Source organism: Cyanistes caeruleus, chromosome 5 (genome assembly GCF_971803275.1).
Source record: "Cyanistes caeruleus chromosome 5, bCyaCae1.hap1.1, whole genome shotgun sequence".
NCBI lineage: Eukaryota > Metazoa > Chordata > Aves > Passeriformes > Paridae > Cyanistes > Cyanistes caeruleus.
In genome coordinates, this window is record NC_141705.1 from 1025291 (window position 1) to 1047423 (window position 22133).

Consider the following 22133-nt stretch of genomic DNA (forward strand, 5'->3'; position numbering starts at 1 on the left):
ACGAGGTGTGGGAGGTGTAGTAGCTGCCTGATGGTCTGAGGGGTTCCTCATCCTGGCAGGGGGAAGGTCCTTCCTGGAGCTTTGCTGACCTGGATACTCCAAACCCTGCTGTGCTGGGGCCAGCAAAGCACCTGTGATTCCTCTGGGGACACACAGGCTGTTCTGAGGGTGTCCCCTCCATCCCTTGGTCCTCTCCCACTCCGTTTGCCTCCCCAGTGTCACGTGGAAAACGCTGCTGGGGTTCACCTGAGCGAAGGACAAGCACAGCCCTGCTGCTCTCAGGGTCCCTGTGGGCGCTGCAGGGAGCTCAGCTGTGGCTCTGTGAGCACACGAGGTCTCTGTGGGCCCCCCGTGCTGCTCCTGCCTCTCCAGTTTGGAATGAAAAGCAGGAGTGCTCTGGCTGTTGCTGCATCCCACAGATGTTCCCAGGAGCTTTTCATTCCAGTCCCTGAATGTCCCTCTTGGTTCCCAGCAGGAGCCTGGCCAGCTGGACCAGTCAGCCAAGTATTACCACCTGACCCACGACGAGCTGATCCAGCTGCTGCTGCAGAAGGAGGGCGAGCTGAGCAAGAAGGAGGAGCACATCCACGAACTGGAGAACTACATCGACCAGCTGCTGGTGCGCATCATGGAGCAGTCCCCCACCCTGCTGCAGATCCCTCTGGGCGGGGGCCAGGCCCCGTGAGGCCGCCAGGGCAGCGGTAGCCAGCAGAGCTCTGCCAGTAGCCACGCTGCCAGCACCCCGCTCCCCCTCCTCCCAGCAGGGCCTCCTGCTCCCAGAGTCAGCAGGAAGGGTCATCTGCTCCTCCCCAGGCCGAGCTCCCTCAGCTCAGCTCCAGGGAGCCGTGGGGTGGTGGATGGGCTGGCAGCACCCTGTGGGGAGGAGCAGAGCCCTGGAGCCTCCCTGGTTCCCGTCACTGCCCAAGTGCCACCCCCCTGCCACAGCTTTAAGTGACCCATGGACACCTGAGGGCTGGAAACATCTCCCTGTGAGTGCATCCTGCTGCTGCTCCCCTGCCCACACTCCTCCTCTCTCCCCTGGGCTGGTGTCCCCTGGCCTGCTGGGTGGCACTGGGGACACTGGGACCAGTGAGGCTCCCCCAGCCCGCTCCTGACCAGAGCTGTGGGACACCCAGGGAAGGGAGAAGAGCCAGCTCCAGTCTGTGCCACTCCCTGAGCCCGGGGAGAGCTGCACAGGAGCAGCACTGAGGGCTGGGGGTGCTGGCAGAGCCTGCTGGGCCACGCTGGCACTGTCCCAGCACCAGTGACCCCACTGCACTGGGAATATGGGAAAGGGAAGGTGGGATGGTGCCCCAGGAGATCCTCTGCATCCCCCACCCAACTCGGGGCTGGTGTGCCCTGGAGGGATGAGGAGTGCAGGATCCAAGCTGGATTTCCACTCAGTATTCCCAGGAATGGCTGCCCTGCCCTGCCTCTGCCTGGGCTGTCCCAGCACAGCAGGAAAAGGGCCCTGCAGCGAGGTCTGGGGGTCTGACCCCTCTGCAGAGCCCCTGCGGGCTCAGGCACCCCAAACACTCCTGGCACAGCCCACAATTCCCAAACCCAGAGCCCAGCCTGCTCCCCTGATCCCATCCACGCTGGATCAGCTCTCTGGGCCTGGCCTCAGGGGCAGCTCTGAGCCCTGAGTGAGCACCCAAAGGGCTCAGATTTACCTGGCTGAGCGACTCATGTGGGGGTACTGAGCCAGGGGATGGGAAGGATGTTGTTCCCTCCCTCCTCCTGCCAGGATTTTGGCTGGAGACGGTGCCTGTGCAGGCAGAGGGGCCATTGGAGTGGGATTTCAACATGAAAGGCACCTTCTCCCTCTTCTCTGTCTCCCACAGTCACTGGGTTCTTGTCAAACCTCCCTGCTCTGCTCTTCACTTGCTTCAATCCAGGCCATGACTTTGAAGAATGGTGCCTTTTGCCATAGGCCAGTAGCAGTTTCCTACCCCAAAAAGGCTCTGAAATGCAATTCTCAGTCCCACACACCCTGCCTGGGGCAGGTTCCTCCCGTTTTCCTTCTCAGCCAAGAAAGGGGAGTTAACTGTTCCCCACTGGCTGTGCAGGTGCCCTGGGTCCCTGCAGGAGCCCTGCACAGCTCAGGGCAAGGACAGAGATCAGGAGCTGGCAGGGCAGGGCAGGCTGAGTGTTCCTGGATAGAATACAGCTGGAGACAGGCAGTGTTGGGGCAGGAGAAAAGGAGCTCTGCTCCTGTCCTCTTGGACCCTGCAGGAGGAGGAGGAGGAGGAGGAAGAGGAGGAGGAGGAGGATTTGCTCCCTTGGAGAGCACCAGCCACCAACCTCCCTCTCCTTCCTGCCTCTCCCTGCTGGGAAATCCCTGAGGGTTTGCACTGCTCCAGCTGCTGCTCCTGTGTTTCTGTTCCCTGCGGTGCTGGGGTGGGCTGGGAGTGCCCAAGGGAAGAGTTTCTCCCATTTCAGGAGGTGCCAGGACCCTCCGAGCCCTGCCTGCAGCCCAGCCCCTCTCTGGGTGCCCCCCGTGTCCCTGCGAGCTGCAGGAGCTCGGGAGGAGCTGTGGGCACGGGAATGGGTGCTGGGAAAAGGGAGAGAGGAATTCTCAGGAGGGCTTTGACGGGAGAGCTGCAGAGCCAACATCTCCCAGGGAGCTGGGGCTGCACACAGACAGGAATGGTGTCGGTGCTCCCCACACAAGTGCCAATGTTTCTGTGGATCCCAGGCACCTCCTTCCCAGCCATCCCTCCTCTCCCATCGTGTCTCACCGCCTCCCTCAGCCCCCTCTGCCTTAGTCAGCTCTGCCTTGTTTTGCTCCAAAAGCCTGAATGTTTTGCACTTGAATATCAAAAGTTACTCTCAGAGCTCAGCAGGTTGTACCAGGTGTGCAGCCCTGCCAGCAATAGGTGCTTCCACATCTCCTGGTTTTAGCAATAGCTCTTCTGTTCCCTCGTCTCCTGTTCCCAGCAATTCCTGTTCCCTGCTTCCCTGCCTTCCCAGCAGTGGGTGCTTCCACATCTCCTGCTTCCAGCAATAGGTGCTTCCACATTTCTTGCCTTTCCAGGAATTCCTGTTCCCACATCTCCTGCCTTTTCAGCAATTCTTGTTCCTTCATCTCCAGCCTTTCCAGCAATTCCTGTTCTGTTCCCTCATCTCCTGCCTTTTCAGCAATTCCTGTTCCCTCATCTCCACCTTTCCAGCAATTCTTGTTCCCTCATCTCCAGCCTTTCCAGCAATTCCTGTTCCCTCATCTCCTGCCTTTTCAGCAATTCTTGTTCCTTCATCTCCAGCCTTTCCAGCAATTCCTGTTCCTTCATCTCCTGCCTTTTCAGCAATGGGTGCTTCCATATCTCCTGCTTCCAGCAATAGGTGCTTCCACATTTCTTGCCTTTCCAGGAATTCCTGTTCTGTTCCCTCATCTCCTGCCTTTCCAATAATTCCTGTTCCCTCATCTCCTGCCTTTCCAACAATTCCTGTTCCCTCTTCTCCCGCCTTTCCAACAATTCCTGTTCCCTCTTCTCCCGCCTTTCCAACAATTCCTGTTCCCTCTTCTCCCGTCTTTCTAGCAATAGGTGCTTCCCTCATCTCCTGTTTCCAGCCACACCTGTTCTATTCCTCATCTCCTGTTCCCACCATTCCCTGTTCCCATCTCCTGTTTCCATCATTCCCTGTTCCCATCTCATGTTTCCATCATTCCCTGTTCCCATCTCCTGTTCCCACCATTCCTGTTCCCATCTCCTGTTTCCATCATTCCCTGTGTTCCCATCTTGTGTTTCCATCATTCCCTGTTCCCATCTCCTGTTCCCACCATTCCCGTTCCCATCTCCTGTTCCCACCATTCCTGTTCCCATGTCCATCAGTCCTGCCCCTCGTGTCCCCAGGATCCGTGTGTGTCCTGTGTCTCTGCGGGATCCGCGGCGGATCCGAGCAGGGCTGGATGTTCCGTGCGCGTCCCGGATTTCTGGGCAGCCCCACGGTTCCTGCTGCCGTCTCTCAGTCTCTGCTCTCTCCTTTTCCCTCCCCCTGTGCTGAGAGTTTGGGGTTCCCCTTCCCTCTGTGCTGAGAGTTTGGGGTTCTCCCTCCCCCTGTGCTGAGAGTTTGGGGTTCTCCCTCCCCCTGTGCTGAGAGTTTGGGGTCCCCTTCCCTCTGTGCTGAGAGTTTGGGGTTCTCCCTTTCCCTGTGCTGAGAGTTTGGGGTTCTCCCTCCCCCTGTGCTGAGAGTTTGGGGTTCCCTTCTCCCTGTGCTGAGAGTTTGGGGTTCTCCCTTCCCCCTGTGCTGAGAGTTTGGGGTTCTCCCTTCTCCCTGTGCTGAGAGTTTGGGGTTCTCCCTCCCCCTGTGCTGAGAGTTTGGGGTTCTCCCTTCCCCCTGTGCTGAGAGTTTGGGGTTCTCCCTTCCCCCTGTGCTGAGAGTTTGGGGTTCCCCTCCCCGCAGGTTTTGGGCTGTGCAGAAGAGCTCACAGCAGCCCCTGGTGTTGGTGTTGAACCTCCACGTTCCAAGGGAATTGTTTTGGGGACCCAAAGCTCCTCAGGGAGGGAGGGGACGAGGAGGAGAATTGGGGGAATGTTCTCGAGTTGCCCATCTGGGATTTATGTCCGTGCTGAGTGAGTGAATCTCCGTGTTCAGTGATTTATTTGGGATCCCTGGGCAGGAGCATCCTGAGCTCTGTTCCTCTCTGCTGAGCCCAGCACACCCCAGAGGTTTTCTGGGCCAGCAGCAGCAGCTTCCCCCTGTTCTGTTTGAAGAATTTCCCGTGGTTTCTCTTTGTGCCACTTTGTTTTCCCCCGAGCCTGAGCAGGGCTCTGCCCTGGCTCTCAGCCCACAGCTGCCTTTCTGCTTCTCAAGAACTTCACCCAATGATTTCTTTTCCCCTTGCCTGGTCCTGCTGGCCACGCCTGGGCCAGAAGAACCACCCAAGGTTTATCCTCAAACTGGAACAAACCCAAAGGGATGTGGATTCTGCGCTGGGACGTGGACTCAGCCTTGTCTGGGAAGGAACCGCCGTGTTTGGGGCTAAAAACCTGGAAAAACATCCCCAGGTGGGAGAAGCGTCAGGGTTTTTCAGAGTTGTTGGTTTCCCCGTTCTTCACGTCCGCAGGAAGTGGGTTCTGTGCGTCTCATGTTTGAAGAGTTGCGACTAATGTTTATAAAGAGCTTGTTATTTACGTTTTAAGCACTTTAAAAAAAAAAAAAAATAAAAGTTGTTCAAGCTGTTCCTAGACACTTCTGATTCATTGACAACAGCGTCTGTGCTGACGGCGCCTGGACACCGAGTGACATTTCTGGGAGGAGGAGGAGGAGGAGGAGGAGGAGGAGGAGGAGGAGGAGGAGGAGGAGGAGGAGGAGGAGGAGGAGGAGGAGGAAGAGGAGGAGGAGGAGGAGGAAGAGGAGGAGGAGGAGGAGGAGGAGGAGGAGGAGGAGGAGGAGGAGGAGGAGGAAGAGGAGGAGGAGGAGGAGGAGGAGGAAGAGGAGGAAGAGGAGGAGGAGGAGGAGGAGGAGGAGGGTGTCCATCTCCTCCAGCTTTTCCACCTGCCTGACAGCTCCCGAGGGCTGAGCAGTGGGAGCGCTGCGGGAACCTGGAGTTCCTCCCCAAATGCTGCTCCTGCCTCGGCTTTGGGGTTCAGGATTCTTTGGGGTTCCTTGTCTGGGGTCGTGCCCTGAGCTGGGGCTGGGCTGGGGGAAAAGGAAAAGAAAAGGAAAAGGAAAGGGGAAAGGAAAGGAAAGGAAAGGAAAGGAAAGGAAAGGAGAGGAAAGGAAAGGAAAGGAAAGGAAAGGAAAGGAAAGGAAAGGAAAGGAAAGGAAAGGAAAGGAAAGGAAAGGAAAGGAAAGGAAAGGAAAGGAAAGGAAAGGAAAGGAAAGGAAAGGAAAGGAAAGGAAAGGAAAGGAAAGGAAAGGAAAGGAAAGGAAAGGAAAGGAAAGGAAAGGAAAGGAAAGGAAAGGGAAGGGAAGGGAAGGGAAGGGAAGGGAAGGGAAGGGAAGGGAAGGGAAGGGAAGGGAAGGGAAGGGAAGGGAAGGGAAGGGAAGGGAAGGGAAGGGAAGGGAAGGGAAAGGAAAGGAAAGGAAAGGAAAGGAAAGGAAAGGAAAGGAAAGGAAAGGAAAGGAAAGGAAAGGAAAGGAAAGGAAAGGAAAGGAAAGGAAAGGAAAGGAAAGGAAAGGAAAGGAAAGGAAAGGAAAGGAAAGGAAAGGGAGAAAGGGAAAAAGGAACTGGCTCCATTGGTGCTCCCAATGTTTTTGCACTGATCCCACCCCTGCTCCTGCAGCTCCTCTCCCCCATCCCTGCCCCTTTCCCCTCCCTGCTCCCTTTCCCTCCCCATCCCAGCCTTTTCCTCCAGGAGAATGAACTCCCCTCAATGGCTCTGCTGCTCCCACAGAGGAGTTTCCTTCCCTCTGATCCCGGGTATTTCTCACCCTCTTTGGGCTCTCGTTAACCCCTCTGGCTCCGAGGGGAATCTGTGGGTGCTGGCACCCCGGGAAAGGGGATCCATCCCCGGGGGGGCAGCCCAGAGCGGCTGGGGCAGCCACTGGGAGCACTGGGGACAACTGGGAGCACTGGGGAGCACTGGGAACACTGGAGAGCACTGGGGCAGCCACTGGGAACACTGGGGAGCACTGGGAGCACTGGGAGCACTGGGGAGCACTGGGGGAGCCACTGGGAACACTGGGGCAGCCACTGGGAACACTGGGGCAGCCACTGGGAGCACTGGGGAGCACTGGGGAGCACTGGGGCAGCCACTGGGAACACTGGGGACAACTGGGGCAGCCACTGGGAGCACTGGGAACACTGGGGAGCACTGGGGAGCACTGGGGAGCACTGGGGAGCACTGGGGGAGCCACTGGGAACACTGGGGACAACTGGGGCAGCCACTGGGAACACTGGGGAGCACTGGGAGCACTGGGGAGCACTGGGGAGCACTGGGAGAACTGGGGAGCACTGGGGCAGCCACTGGGAGCACTGGGGACACTGGGGAGCACTGGGAGAACTGGGGAGAACTGGGAGCACTGGGGAGCACTGGGAACACTGGGAGCACTGGGGAGCACTGGGGCAGCCACTGGGAACACTGGGGACACTGGGGAGCACTGGGGAGCACTGGGGAGAGCTGGGGGAGCCACTGGGAGCACTGGGGAGCACTGGGGACACTGGGAACACTGGGGACAACTGGGAACACTGGGGAGCACTGGGGAGCACTGGGGAGCACTGGGGACACTGGGAACACTGGGGACAACTGGGAACACTGGGGAGCACTGGGGGAGCCACTGGGAGCACTGGGGAGCACTGGGGAGAACTGGGGAGCACTGGGGCAGCCACTGGGAGAACTGGGGAGAACTGGGGAGCACTGGGAACACTGGGGAGAGCTGGGGGAGCCACTGGGAGAACTGGGCTCTGGAATTTGGGAAAAGAGCGGATTTTCACTCCCCTCCTCAGCTGGGCAGGGACAGAAAATACAACAAAATAAAACAAAATAGAACAAAAACCTCATTTGGGGATAAGGGCAGGGAGAGATCAGGCACCAGCGACTGTCACGGGCAAAAGGGATTGAGGAAATCACTTGAATTTATTACCAAAAATCACTTGAATTTATTACCAAAAATCACTTTAATTTATTACCAAAAATCACTTTATTACCAAAAATCACTTGAATTTATTACCAATAAATCACTTTAATTTATTACTGATTAATTATTATTTATATTAACTTTAATTTATTACTGATTAATTAAAAATCAGTTTAATTTATTACCAAAAATCACTTGAATTTATTACCAAAAATCACTTGAATTTATTACCAAAAATCACTTGAATTTATTGCAAATAAATCAGATTAATTTATTACCAAAAATCACTTGAATTTATTGCAAATAAATTACTTTAATTATTTACCAAAAATCGCTTTATTACCAAAAATCACTTTAATTTATTACCAAAAATCCCTTGAATTTATTACCAAAAATCACTTGAATTTATTACCAAAAATCACTTGAATTTATTACCAAAAATCACTTGAATTTATTGCAAATAAATCACTTTAATTTATTAACAAAAAATCACTTGAATTTATTATCAAAAATCACTTCATTACCAATAAATCACTTTAATTTATTACCAAAAATCACTTTGATTTTTGAAATCAAAAACCTTCTTCTGGGGTGTTCTGTGGGGTCCCGGCTCATTCTGGGGTGTTCTGTGGGGTCCTGGCTCATTCTGGGGTGTTCTGTGGGGTCCCGGCTCATTCTGGGGTGTTCTGTGGGGTCCCAGCTCATTCTGGGGTGTTCTGTGGGGGTCCCATCCTCCAGGATCTCCTCCCTGGAGCCCCCCCGGAGCCCCCCCACCCAAACCCCTCTTTTTGATCAGCTCACACCACGGCTGGGGGGTTGTTCCCCCCCTCCAAAGAAAAGAAAATTGGAAAAAAGCCCCATTTTGGAGAGGGGAAGCAGCCCCCCTCCCTCCCCAAAGCAGGGAAACACAAGTTGTCAGTCGGGATGGATCTGGTGGGATTGATATCAGCCAAAGAATTGATATTCTTTCTGGGATTTAACCAAAAAAGTGATAGTCTTATGTCACTCCAAATGTGGTTTGAGATAAACAGATTTTCCCCCTCTGTTGTTACCAAACATTTCGTGTGTCAACACCGGGGGCTGCAGCAGCTCCTGGCTCGGGCTGCAGCAGGGGGGTCCCTGGGACGGGGATTTGGGGCAGAATCTTCATCATCCTCATCCTCCCCCAGGGCAGAATCTTCATCCTCATCCTCCCCCAGGGCAGGATCCTCATCCTCATCCTCCCCCAGGGCAGGATCCTCATCCTCCCCCAGGGCAGGATCCTCATCCTCATCCTCCCCCAGGGCAGGATCCTCATCCTCATCCTCCCCCAGGGCAGATCCTGGAACCTTTGGGGAGGGGGAGAGGCCTCCCAGAGCTCCTGGCAGCGCTGCCTTTGGGTTTAGGGTTTTGGTTTTGTTCCCTTCTGCGGGGAGAACGGCTCTGGGGATGGGATGGGGATTGAGCTTTGGGTTTAGGGTTTTGTTTCCCCTCTGTGGGGAGGACAGAACGGCTCTGGGGATGGGGATTGAGCTTTGGGTTTAAGGTTTTGTTTTCCCCTCTGTGGGGAGGACAGAACGGCTCTGGGGATGGGGATTGAGCTCTGGATTTAGGGATTTCTGGATTTCTTTTTGTTTTCCCTTCCCAGTTCTGGTTATGGGGTGAGGATTGAGTTTTGGGTTTAGGGTTTTCTTTCCCTTCTGTGGGGAGGAGAGAACGGCTCTGGCTGTGGGGTGGGGATTGAGCTTTGGGTTTAGGGTTTTCTTTATGCTTTCCCTTCCTGGGTATGGGATGAGGATTGAGCTTTGAATTTAGGGTTTTGCTTCCCTTCTGTTGGGGGGAGAGACTGGCTCTGGGGATGGGGTGAAGATTGAGTTTTGGATTTAGGGTTTTCTTTCCCTTCTGTGGGGAGAACGGCTCTGGGGATGGGATGGGGATTGAGCTTTGGGTTTAGGGTTTTCTTTTTGTTTTCCCTTCCCAGCTCTGGGTATGGGGTGGAGACTGAGTTTTGGATTTAGGGTTTTGCTTCCCTTCTGTGAGGAGGAGAGAAGGGCTCTGGCTGTGGGGTGAGGATTGAGTTTTGGATTTAGGGTTTTCTTTCCCTTCTGTGGGGAGAACGGCTCTGGTTATGGGGTGAGGGTTGAGCTTTGGGTTTAGGGTTTTGTTTTTGTTTCCCTTCTGTGGGGAGGAGAGAACGGCTCTGGTTGTGGGGTGGGGATTGAAGTTTGGGTTTAGGGTTTTGTTTCCCCTCTATGGGGAGGAGAGAAGGGCTCTGGGGATGGGGATTGAGCTCTGGATTTAGGGTTTTCTGTTTTCCCTTCCTGGGTATGGGATGGGGATTGAGTTTTGGATTTAGGGTTTTCTTTTTGTTTTCCCTTCCTGGGTATGGGATGGGGATTGAGTTTTGGATTTAGGGTTTTGTTTCCCCTCTATGGGGAGGAGAGAAGGGCTCTGGGGGTGGGGATTGAGTTTTGGATTTAGGGTTTTCTGTTTTCCCTTCCTGGCTCTGGCTGTGGGGTGGGGATTTTGCTGCAGGGCTGTCCCTGGGGCTGGGGGCAGCTCAGCCCCCCGGGGATGGCAGGAGCAGGATGAGCTCCACATCCACTGGCAATTCCAGCAGGGCAGGGGAGCTGCTGCTGGCTTTTAGCAACATCTCCGAGGAAAAGCAAACAGAAATGATAAAATTCCATCTCCCTGCTCTTTCCTATTCCACTTTTCACCCTTCAGGCACGGCCAGAGCTCCTTTTCCATCCCAGCAGGAGCTGCAGCAGAGCTGGGATTCACTGGGGTGAGCCCAAAACCAGAAACTGCTTCAGTGGTGGGAGGAGAAGGGGACACGATGGGCTCTGGGGCCACGGGGCAGAGCAGCAACATTGCCACAGCAAAATGGGACATTCAGCCCTTCCTCTGGGGAGAAACAATCGGGGATTGGGGTTTTCAGGTGTATTTTTAATTCCTTTAGATGGAAATCCTGCTCCAGAGCTGCATTGGGGTTTTCAGGTGTATTTTTAAATTCCTTTAGATGGAAATCCTGCTCCTGAGCTGCATTGGGGTTTTTCAGGTGTATTTTTAATTCCTTTAGATGGGAATCCTGCTCCTGAGCTGCATTGGGGTTTTTCAGGTGTATTTTTAATTCCTTTAGATGGGAATCCTGCTCCTGAGCTGCATTGGGGTTTTTCAGGTGTATTTTAAATTCCTTTAGATGGGAATCCTGCTCCTGAGCTGCATTGGGGTTTTTCAGGTGTATTTTTAATTCCTTTAGATGGAAATCCTGCTCCTGAGCTGCATTGGGTTTTTTTCAGGTGTATTTTTAATTCCTTTAGATGGAGATCCTGCTCCTGAGCTGCATTGGGGTTTTTCAGGTGTAATTTTTAATTCCTTTAGATGGAAATCCTGCTCCTGAGCTGCTGTCCCCGCTGCCTTTGCTTCTCCTCCCTGCTCCTCTCCCTCTGTTTGCTGTCCCTCTGCTCTTCCCCGGAGAATTGATCCTAATCCTCCAAACAATTTCGCCGGCATTTGAAGGTCCAGACTCTCTTATCCCACTAATCTGGGGGAGAGGATTCCGAGGATGGCTCGGTGTGCCCGCGGAGCCCCAGCCCCGCACGACCTTGGCTTTATCTCCACAAATCCTCACCGCGTCCCGGATTTGTCATCCAAAGGTCACTGGGGACCGTGGGGCTCCCAGCGCAGCCGGAATCTGCAATTCCACAAGGAAACACAGCCGTGCACTCGCTGAACTGGGATTGGGAAAAACTCCGAGCTCTTCCAGCCCAGCCATGCCCAGCCCTGCCAGGGCCAGCGCTGCCCCAGCCCCGAGTGCCACATCCAGGGGCTCTGGAATCCCCAGGGATGGGAATTCCCAACCTCCCTGGGCACTTCCAGATTCCTTTCCATGTAGGAATATTCCCAAAATCCACCCTGAGCTGCCCTGGGGCCGTTCCCTCTCCTCCTGTCCCTGTTCCCTGGAGCAGATCCCAAATCCCCCCCGGCTGTCCCCTCCTGCCAGGGACTTGTGCAGAGCCAGAAATTCCCCCTGAGCCTCCTTTGCTCCAGCCTGAGCCCCTTCCCAGCTCCCTCAGCAATTCTCCAGCCCCTTCCCAGCTCCCTCAGCAATTCTCCAGCCTTTCCCAGCTCCCTCTGGAATTCTCCAGCCCCATCCCTGGCCACGCTCCAGCCCTTCCATGTCCTCCTTATCACAGATGTCGTCGGGATGAAATTCAAAAATATCCGGGGTAGTTTTTCAGAGGTTTTTGGGCCTTTCTGTGCTTTATTATTTGCTCAGTCTATTACATGATTAAGGCCAAACTCTTCTTTCCGTGTTCCCTTCATCGGAACCTGTCCCTTCTCTCTGGACTGTCCCCGTTCCCCGCTGGCTCCCGCGGGTCGCCCCGGCCGTGGCGGGACTACATTTCCCATGGTGCCCCGCGGGCAGCGCGCTTCCCATTGGCTGGCGGAGCGCGCGCGGCCCCGCCCCGGCAGTGGCGGGCGGACTCCATGTCCCGGCGTGCCCCGCGGCAGCTGCGGTTGGCCGCAGCCAATCAGCGCGCGGCCGGCCGGGGGGCGGGGCCCGGCGGCGGGGGAGGCTGTTTAAAGTGGCGCTTGCGGGATGGCGGAGCCGACGGACTATCCCCCGTTCCAGCTGGGGAAGCCCCGCTTCGAGCAGGTACGGCGGGCGGCGGGAGGCGGCGGGGAGGACACCGGGAGGGGCGGCGGGAGCCGTCCCCGCCTCGCGCGCGGCATCGCCCCCCCACCCCGGGAACGGAGCCCCCCGCTCCCCGCTCCGCTTCGCCCCGCCCCTCTCTCAGTGCCGTGCGCTGATTGGCCCGAAGCTCCCGCGCCATTGGCCGGCCGAGCTGTCAGTCAGAGCCACCGCCCCCTGGCCGCGGCGGGTCCCGCGGTGCCGGCGGGTCCCCCTGTGGCGCGGGGCGCAGCGCGGCGGGCGCGGGGCCCAGGGGTCGCGGGTTCGAGCCCCGCGGGCGCACCCCAGGGCAGCGGGGACGGGCGGGGGGTCCTGGTGTGGCATGGCGCGGGCTCGTCCTTCACCCGAGGGGCCGGGGCGAGGGCCAAGGTGGCTGGGAGGGGAAGAGCAGCTCTGGGATGGAGTGGCGATGCTCCAGGTGGGCGCTCTGCCAGGCTGGCAGTGTCCGGCTTTGGTGGCCATGGACGGAGCGCTGGCTGTGAGCAGCCAGGACGATGCACAGGCCAGCAGATTGTGACAGAGCAGAAAAGCTGTGTCCTCCACGGCTGCCCTGGGGACGGGGAGGGTCACACACCTGGCCCCAGGTGAGTAGGGCAGGTGCTGGGCACAGAACCCAGCGTGGATGAGCAGACACCACTTGTTGTGCTTGTGGATCCATTTAGGCTGATATGGAGGCTCCTAAACCCCCTTCAGTCCCTCCTGAGCGGGACAGGACTCCCTGGAAGGATTCCCTGCTCCTCACCTTGGGCGTGGGAGTGTGTCCTGACCTTGGGACAATCCCCAGGGAGATCATTCCCACTCCCCAGAGCCATCCAGAACCCCCATTTATCCCCATCTGAGTCGATCCCTGTGCTTGGCTTGGCCCAGGCAGCCTTTGGGATGAGCTGTGCATTTCCCAGGGGAGCCATTCCATGGTGGATCTCCTGCCTCTTCCCACAGGGAATGGGAAGGGCTTTGGGGTCCCCTCCAACCCAACCCATCGGTGCAGGAGTCACGGGGCACGTCCTGGAGCCTCGGGGAGGGGGTGACTCCCCTGGGGACAGCAGGGATGCTCCAGCTGGGGAGAGAGGGAGCTTTTTAATGAGGAGGAGGAGGAGGAGGAGGAGACGCTTCTCCCTTCTAGACACCACAGACGAGTGCAGGCTTGCTTGGCAGCGCGTCAGGCACGGGATCGGCGCGTTCTGTTCATTAAGGAGCGACTGGCGCTTGTGGCAGCGCTCAGGAATCATTCCAGGGGCTCTGCAGGATGCGAGGGGTGTCCTGGTGCCAGGGAATGGGGATGGATTCTTTGGGAATGCTGGGGCTGCTCCGAGCATGGCAAATCAGCCCCTTCTCTGCTTGAGGGGATTTATCCCTTTCCTGTAAATTTTCAGGGAGCTGTGGAGGGGTTGTGGTGCTGCTGTCCCGTTGGTTTCATCCCACATTCCCTGTTTTCTCCTGCTCCCTCTGCCCAAGGGTCCACAGCCCGGTCTGGAGCGTTGTGGGATCACAGAGGAAGGGGCTGGAACATTCCCAGGCTTTATGGATCCTGTGTTGGCTCTGCTTGGCTCGGGATGCAGCAGCTCCACATTCCTGCTCCCACCACGGCCTGGGAGAGCCCAGCTCCTCCATCCCTGATTCCATGGATAACCCAGGCCTTCCATCCCTGGCTCAGACTTCCATGGATAACTCAGCCCCTCCATCACTGATTCCCCATGGATAACCCAGCCCTGACCCCCATGGATAACCCAGCCCTGGTTCCCCATGGATAACCCAGCCCTGACCCCCATGGATAACCCAGCCCTTCATCCCTGATTCCCATGGATAACCCAGCCCCTCCATCCCTGATCCCCATGGATAACCCAGCCCTGGTTCCCCATTGATAACCCAGCCCTGGTTCCCCATGGATAACCCAGCCCTGATTCCATGGATAACCCAGCCCTGATTCCCCATGGATAACCCAGCCCTGATTCCCCATGGATAACCCAGCCCTGATTCCATGGATAACCCAGCCCTGACCCCCATGGATAACCCAGCTCCTCCAGCCCTGATTCCATGGATAACCCAGCCCTGACCCCCATGGGTAACCCAGCCCTGATTCCCCATGGATAACCCAGCCCTGGTTCCCCATGGATAACCCAGCCCTTCATCCCTGATTCCCATGGATAACCCAGCCCCTCCATCCCTGGCTCAGACTTCCATGGATAACCCAGCCCTTCCATCCCTGATTCCCCATGGATAACCCAGCCCTGGTTCCCCATGGATAACCCAGCCCTGGTTCCCCATGGATAACCCAGCCCTGGTTCCCCATGGATAACCCAGCCCTGGTTCCCCATGGATAACCCAGCCCTGGTTCCCCATGGATAACCCAGCCCTGATTCCCCATGGATAACCCAGCCCTGATTCCATGGATAACCCATCCCTGATCCCCATGGATAACCCAGCCCTGATCCCCATGGATAACCCAGCCCTGATTCCATGGATAACCCAGCCCTGGTTCCCCATGGATAACCCATCCCTGATTCCCCATGGATAACCCAGCCCTTCATCCCTGATCCCCATGGATAACCCAGCCCTGATTGATTCCATGGATAACCCAGCCCTGATTCCCCATGGATAACCCAGCCCTGATCCCCATGGATAACCCAGCCCTGATCCCCATGGATAACCCATCCCTGATTCCCCATGGATAACCCAGCCCTGGTTCCCCATGGATAACCCATCCCTGATTCCATGGATAACCCAGCCCTGGTTCCCCATGGATAACCCATCCCTGATTCCATGGATAACCCAGCCCTGGTTCCCCATGGATAACCCAGCCCTGATTCCATGGATAACCCAGCCCTGATTCCATGGATAACCCAGCCCTGATTCCCCATGGATAACCCAGCCCTGATCCCCATGGATAACCCAGCCCTTCATCCCTGATCCCCATGGATAACCCAGCCCTGATTCCCCATGGACAACCCAGCCCTGATTCCCCATGGATAACCCAGCCCTGATTCCCCATGGATAACCCAGCCCTGATCCCCATGGATAACCCAGCCCTGATCCCCATGGATAACCCAGCCCTGATTCCATGGATAACCCAGCCCTGATTCCATGGATAACCCAGCCCTGATTCCCCATGGATAACCCAGCCCTGATTCCATGGATAACCCAGCCCTGATTCCATGGATAACCCAGCCCTGATTCCATGGATAACCCAGCCCTGACCCCCATGGATAACCCAGCCCTGGTTCCCCATGGATAACCCAGCCCTGATTCCCCATGGATAACCCATCCCTGATTCCATGGATAACCCAGCCCTGATTCCATGGATAACCCAGCCCTGATTCCCCATGGATAACCCAGCCCTGATTCCCCATGGATAACCCAGCCCTGATTCCATGGATAACCCAGCCCTGGTTCCCCATGGATAACCCAGCCCTGATTCCATGGATAACCCAGCCCTGATTCCATGGATAACCCAGCCCTGATTCCATGGATAACCCATCCCTGATTCCATGGATAACCCAGCCCTGATCCCCATGGATAACCCAGCCCTGATTCCATGGATAACCCAGCCCTGATTCCATAGATAACTCAGCCCCTCCATCCCTGGCTCAGCCTCTCCAGTTCTTTATTTCCCCCACCTTGACCTTGGTGTTTCCTTCCAAAGGTCGGTGCTGGGGAGGAGCCCCAGCACATTCCCAAGGGATCAGCACATTCCCAAGGGATCAGTGATTCCCAAGGGATCAGGGATTCCCAAGGGATCAGTGATTCCCAAGGGATCAGCACATTCCCAAGGGATCAGGGATTCCCAAGGGATCAGTGATTCCCAAGGGATCAGCACATTCCCAAGGGATCAGTGATTCCCAAGGGATCAGCACAAGGGATCAGTGATTCCCAGGGGATCAGCACATTCCCCAGGGATCAGCACAAGGGATCAGTGATTCCCAAGGGATCAGCACATTCCCAAGGGATCAGTGATTCCCAAGGGATCAGTGATTCCCAAGGGATCAGCACATTCCCAAGGGATCAGTGATTCCCAAGGGATCAGTGATTCCCAAGGGATCAGCACATTCCCAAGGGATCAGCACATTCCCAAGGGATCGGTGATTCCCAAGGGATCAGCACAAGGGATCAGTGATTCCCAGGGGATCAGTGATTCCCAAGGGATCAGTGGATTCCCCAGGGATCAGCACAAGAGTTCAGTGATTCCCAGGGGATCAGTGATTCCCAAGGGATCAGCACAAGGGATCAGTGGATTCCCCAGGGATCAGCACAAGGGATCAGTGGATTCCCAAGGGATCAGCACAAGGGATCAGCACATTCCCAAAGGATCAGGGATTCCCCAGGGATCAGCACAAGAGTTCAGTGATTCCCAGGGGATCAGCACATTCCCAAGGGATCAGCACAAGGGATCAGCGATTCCCAGGGGATCAGGGATTCCCCAGGGATCAGCACAAGGGATCAGTGATTCCCAGGGGATCAGTGATTCCCAATGGATCAGCACAAGGGATCAGTGATTCCCAGGGGATCAGGGATTCCCAATGGATCAGCACAAGGGATCAGTGATTCCCAGGGGATCAGGGATTCCCAATGGATCAGCACAAGGGATCAGTGATTCCCAGGGGATCAGTGATTCCCAATGGATCAGCACAAGGGATCAGTGATTCCCAGGGGATCAGGGATTCCCAATGGATCAGCACAAGGGATCAGTGGATTCCCCAGGGATCAGGGATTCCCCAGCCCTTCCCTGCCGGCTGTTCGGGTGCTTTCCCCCCCTGCCCTTTCCAGCCTTTCCCGTTTTTGCGCGGTGTGGGCAGGATGGGGGGCTGGGCTGTTTGCTATTCCAGCCGGATTCCCGAGGGATGCCAGCTCTCCTTTCTCCTGGGACACGGAGCTGGGACAGCCTGACCCCCTCGGGGACAACAAGGACAACTTCTGTGCTGGGAACAAATCCCTCGGCCCCTGGGGATTTGGGATTCCCTGCAGGATTTGGGGCAGCAGGAGGGGCAGAGCACCCAGAGCCCCTCTGGGGTTCTGGAATGTTCTTTCCCTGCTGCCTGTGCAGCTCTGCCTCCTCTCCTGTTCTGTCGAGTCACCTTTTCCCAGCTCCCTGCCGGAAAGGCTCCGGCTCCCGCTGGAAACGGGGCTATTTTTAGGTGAAGGAAGAAATGAGGACGTTGGGCTTGAGAATTTGTGATGAGGACTTAATTTTCTGACAAGTAGGGCTAATTTGCTAGAAATACTCCTTTCCCCCCCCATCCCCCTTTCTTTATTTCCTTATTTGATTCCTTTTCCTTTGAGGATTTGCAGAGCTCTCCCTCTCCCAAAGCCTGCTGTGTGTTCCCAGGGCTCAGGAACATTTATCCTGGGGAAAATCCAGTGGCAGGGCTGGGACTGGATGAGCTTTAAGGTCCCTTCCCACCCAGAGCATTCCAGGATTCCATGTCCAGAGAATTGCAGGGATGCAGGAGATCAGGAGCCGCCTCAGCTGCTGCTCAGGGCGAGGTTTTTGTTCCCTTTAATCCATGGGATCAAACTCCTCTTTCCTAAAGGGATGTCGCTGTGGAGAAGGGACTGGCTTAAAAGGATCATGGAATCACAGCCTGGATTGGGTTGGGAAGGATCTTAAATCCCATCCAGGGCCACCCATCCATGGCAGGGACAGCTCCCACTGTCCTGGGTGGATCCAGTCCCAATGTCCAGGATATTCCCAGGGATCCAGGGGCAGCCATGGGAAATCTGGGAATTGCAGCCCAGGCAGGAATTCCTTGCCAAGATCCCAGCCCAATCTCCCCTTTCCCACTGGAAGCCATTCCCTGGCTCCTGGCCCTGCAGCCCTTGGCCCCAGTCCCTCTCCAGCTCTCCTGGAGCCCCTGCAGGGACTCTCAGCATTCCCTGCATTTTGCCCTTCTCCAGGGGAACATTCCCAGCTCTCCCAGCTCGGCTCCAGAATCCTGGAATGTTTATTCCAGCAGCTCCAGGTTCTCCTGCTGTTGCCCTGGCTGGGTTTGAAGGGGAATTTGTTGGTTTTTGTTGGGTTTTGAAGCCCAGCTCCTGCTCCAGGGGGTTCCTGTGCCCTGTCCTGGCCCTGCCCGTGCCGCTGGCTCGGAGCTGCAGGAGCTTCTCCCGTTGGAATCTCAGCTCTTGAACTTTGGAAAACCAAACTAAAGGCATCAAAGGCATTCCACAGTTCCAGCCCAGACTTGCCTGGACAAGGCCAGGAGTGGCACAAACCTGGCTGTGACTCGTCACAGTCCCAGTGGCTTCAATTGGCTCCCTTTGCTTTGCTTTTAATTTTGCTTTTAATTTTTTAATTAAAAGCTGTTGTGAGCCTGGTTTGGAGCTGAGCCCCACCCCAAGCCTGCGTGCTTTTGGCTCTGGCTTAATTAAACCCCGTTTAAAATCCGGCTGTAATTAAATTGAAGTTGTCCATGCCTCCAGCTCTTCCCAGGCCTGCCCAGCACGGGCTCCTTGGGATTCTTTTGCTCCCGAAGGTGATTAACACCTCGCTAATGACCTCTGACCTTCCCTCAGGAGCCTGGAGCCTGCCAGGGGTCATTTCCTGGGATCAGCTGGACCCTCATGGCCCAGATCCTGGATCCATAACACTCCTGAGCTGCTGTGCCCCGGGAGGGAATTAATATGCCATAATATGCCATAATATGCCATAAATATGCCATTAATATGCCATTGATATCCCATTGATATCTGTTTGATATCCCATTGATATCCCATTGATATCCCATTGATATCCCATTAATATCCCATTGATATCTGTTTGATATCCCATTAATATCCCATTGACCTCCCATTAAGATCCCATTAAGATCTCATTAATATCCCATTGCTATCCCATTGCTATCCCATTGCTGTCCCATTGATATCCCATTGGTATCCCATTGATATCCCATTGATATCCCATTAATATCCCATTAAGATCCCATTAAGATCTCATTAATATGCCATTAATATGCTATTGATATCCCATTAATATCCCATTAATATCCCATTGATATCCCATTGATATCCCATCGATATCCCATAGATATCCCATTGATATCCCTTTAATATCCCATTAATATCCCTTTAATATCCCATTGATATCCCATTAATATTCCCAACCACTTCATCACGCTCGCAGGCTGCTGAGAGCGCTCCCAAAATATCCCCGATTAATCACAGGAAATTTGTGATCTTCAGTTTGCTCCCAGTTTACTCCAGCAGCTGCTCCAGGAATTCAAGGGGGAAGGAGGCCAGGGCTGGATTTTTGGGAGAGGAAGGTCAGACTGTGGGAATCTGAGGAGCTCCGAGCCTGGCAGGGGATGGAGCAGGGCTGGGAACCATCTCCAGCCTCAGTGGAGTTTGGGTTGGGCTGGCAGGGAGGGCACTGGGCTGTTCCTGTGCCCAGGGGCTGCCTCCTCTCATCCCATTCCCATCTCCTGGCAGCTTTGGCTGGGCTGGCTCACGGAATTCCAGCTGGGATTGGGATTCCTAAATCCCAGCTGGGATTGGGATTCCTGAATCCCAGTTTGGATTGGGATTCCTGAATCCCAGATGGGATTGGGATTCCTGAATCCCAGATGGGATTGGGATTCCTGAATCCCAGTTTGGATTGGGATTCCTGAATCCCAGCTGGGATTGGGATTCCTGAATCCCAGTTTGGATTTGGATTCCTGAATCCCAGCTGGGATTGGGATTCCTGAATCCCAGCTGGGATTGGGATTCCTGAATCCCAGCTGGGATTGGGATTCCTGAATCCCAGTTGGGATTGGGATTCCTGAATCCCAGCTTGGATTGGGATTCCTGAATCCCAGTTTGGATTTGGATTCCTGAATCCCAGCTGGGACTGGGATTCCTGAATCTCACCCCATCCATGGGCAGGGACACCTCCCTCTATCCCACACCCAGTGTCCATCCTGGCCTTGGGCACTGCCAGGGATCCAGGGACAGCCCCAGCAAATCTGGGAATTCCAACCCTTCCCAATTTCCCCCAAATTTCTGAATTATTGGGAATTCCTGGGGGCTTTGATTTGTTTTTTTTTTTTTTTTTCCTGTGTCTTGTATGCGGCTCTGTGAAAACCGACCTTGAACTGAAAAAATTCATTCAGCTTCCAGTCAGGAGAATAAACTGGGAACAGGAATGGCCTGGATGATGGGAGGCCAAGCAGGGAGGAAGCTTTCCACAAGATCTGGAAGGGAAAAACAGCGAGTCCCGTGGCTGGAGGGCACAAAACAAAGGATGTTTGTTCAGGAGCTGGGCAGCGCTGCAGGAGGAGGAGCAGGGACGGACGGCCAGGGAGCCCTCGTGGCTCTGGGTTGAGCCTGGCTCTGTTGGGCTGAGCTCTCGTGGCTCTGGGTTGAGCCTGGCTCTGTTGAACTGGGCCTGGCTCTATTGAGCTGAGCTCTTGTGGCTCTGGGTTAGGCCTGGCTCTGTTGGGCTGAGCCCTTGTGGCTCTGGGTTGAGCCTGGCTCTGTTGAGCTGAGCTCTCGTGGCTCTGGGTTGAGCCTGGCTCTGTTGAGCTGAGCTCTCGTGGCTCTGGGTTAGGCCTGACTCTGTTGAGCTGAGCTCTCGTGGCTCTGGGTTAGGCCTGACTCTGTTGAGCTGAGCTCTCGTGGCTCTGGGTTGAGCCTGGCTCTGTTGAACTGGGCCTGGCTCTGTTGAGCTGAGCTCTCGTGGCTCTGGGTTGAGCCTGGCTCTGTTGGGCTGAGCTCTCGTGGCTCTGGGTTGAGCCTGGCTCTGTTGAACTGGGCCTGGCTCTATTGAGCTGAGCTCTCGTGGCTCTGGGTTAGGCCTGGCTCTGTTGAGCTGAGCTCTCCTGGCTCTGGGTTAGGCCTGGCTCTGTTGGGCCGGGTCTCAGAGGGCTCCAGGTGTGGGAAATGAGGCTCTGACTCACCAGAGCTCACCCAAAGCAGGCAAAGCCTGTCCAGACTCAGGTCCTGCTGCTTTTGGTGTTCTCTGACCACAGAACGGACGAGTTCAGGCAGCAGCACCTGGAAACAAATCCCTCATATCCCTTCCTGCAATTCCCAGATCCCCTGGATCCCTGCAGTGCCCCAGGCCAGGCTGGACCCTGGGGCTGGAGCTCCAGGACAGGGGATGTGTCCCTGCCATGGCTGGGGTGACACTGGATCATCTTTAGGGTCCCTTCCATCCCAGCCATTCCCCGATTTCGGGATCTGGGCACTCTCAGCTGCCCAGCTGAGCCCCAGCTGTGTGGGAATGGGAGACTGGGATAACATCAGGGTGGGGCTGAGCTGCCCAAACCTGGCCTTAAGCTGGGCCTGGCTGAGCTTGGCTGGGCAGGAGCTCAGTGCCAGCCAAAGCCTCACCCTGGGAATGGAACTGCTGGTTCCAGGTGCCATTTCTGTCCTGCCCCCAGGACTTGGGGTCTCCTTCGCCCTCCCTCGCCATTCACTCCTTGCTCAGGCGGGTGTGAAACGCTGATGTTCCATTGGATTCCCATTCATTAATTAAATTTAATTTAATTTATGTGGCTTTTCTCAGCGTGTCACGGCCACAAGGGCAGCGGTGAAGTCAGATTTTAAATCCCCTCGTCCTGCTGATGTTGGAGGCAGCAGTTCCAGCTGTGCAGCAGTTCCAGCTGTGCCATTAATATGCCATTAATATCCCATTAATATGCCATTGATATCCCATTGATATCTGTTTGATATCCCATTAATATCCCATTAATATCCCATTGATATCCCATTGATATCCCATTGATATCCCATCGATATCCCATCGATATCCCATCGATATCCCATTGATATCCCATTGATATCCCATTGATATCCCATCGATATCCCATCGATATCCCATCGATATCCCATCGATATCCCATCGATATCCCATTAATATCCCATTGATATCCCATTAATATCCCATTAATATTCCCAACCACTTCATCACGCTCGCAGGCTGCTGAGCGCTCCCAGCTGTGGGAGTTCCAGCTCCAGC

General features: G+C 55.4%; 2 protein-coding genes across 5 annotated transcripts in view; both read left to right on the forward strand.

The window, feature by feature from the left end:
- The window catches only part of RAB11FIP5 (RAB11 family interacting protein 5), a 46531-nt gene extending 41342 nt beyond the window's left edge, over positions 1–5189 (forward strand). Inside the window, exons 6-7 of the mRNA XM_086888579.1 lie at positions 473–4007; positions 4130–5189. Coding sequence (XP_086744705.1) covers positions 473–685 — 213 coding nt within the window. The 3' untranslated portion in view covers positions 686–4007; positions 4130–5189. The remainder of the gene's footprint in view (positions 1–472; positions 4008–4129) is intronic.
- A 6865-nt stretch (positions 5190–12054) lies between these two features.
- Positions 12055–22133, forward strand: part of SFXN5 (sideroflexin 5) — a 110140-nt gene continuing 100061 nt past the window's right edge. For all 4 annotated transcript variants that reach the window (XM_086888704.1, XM_086888707.1, XM_086888706.1 and 1 more), the window contains exon 1: positions 12055–12166. In XM_086888704.1, the coding sequence (XP_086744830.1) occupies positions 12110–12166 (57 nt within the window). In that variant the 5' untranslated portion in view covers positions 12055–12109. The remainder of the gene's footprint in view (positions 12167–22133) is intronic.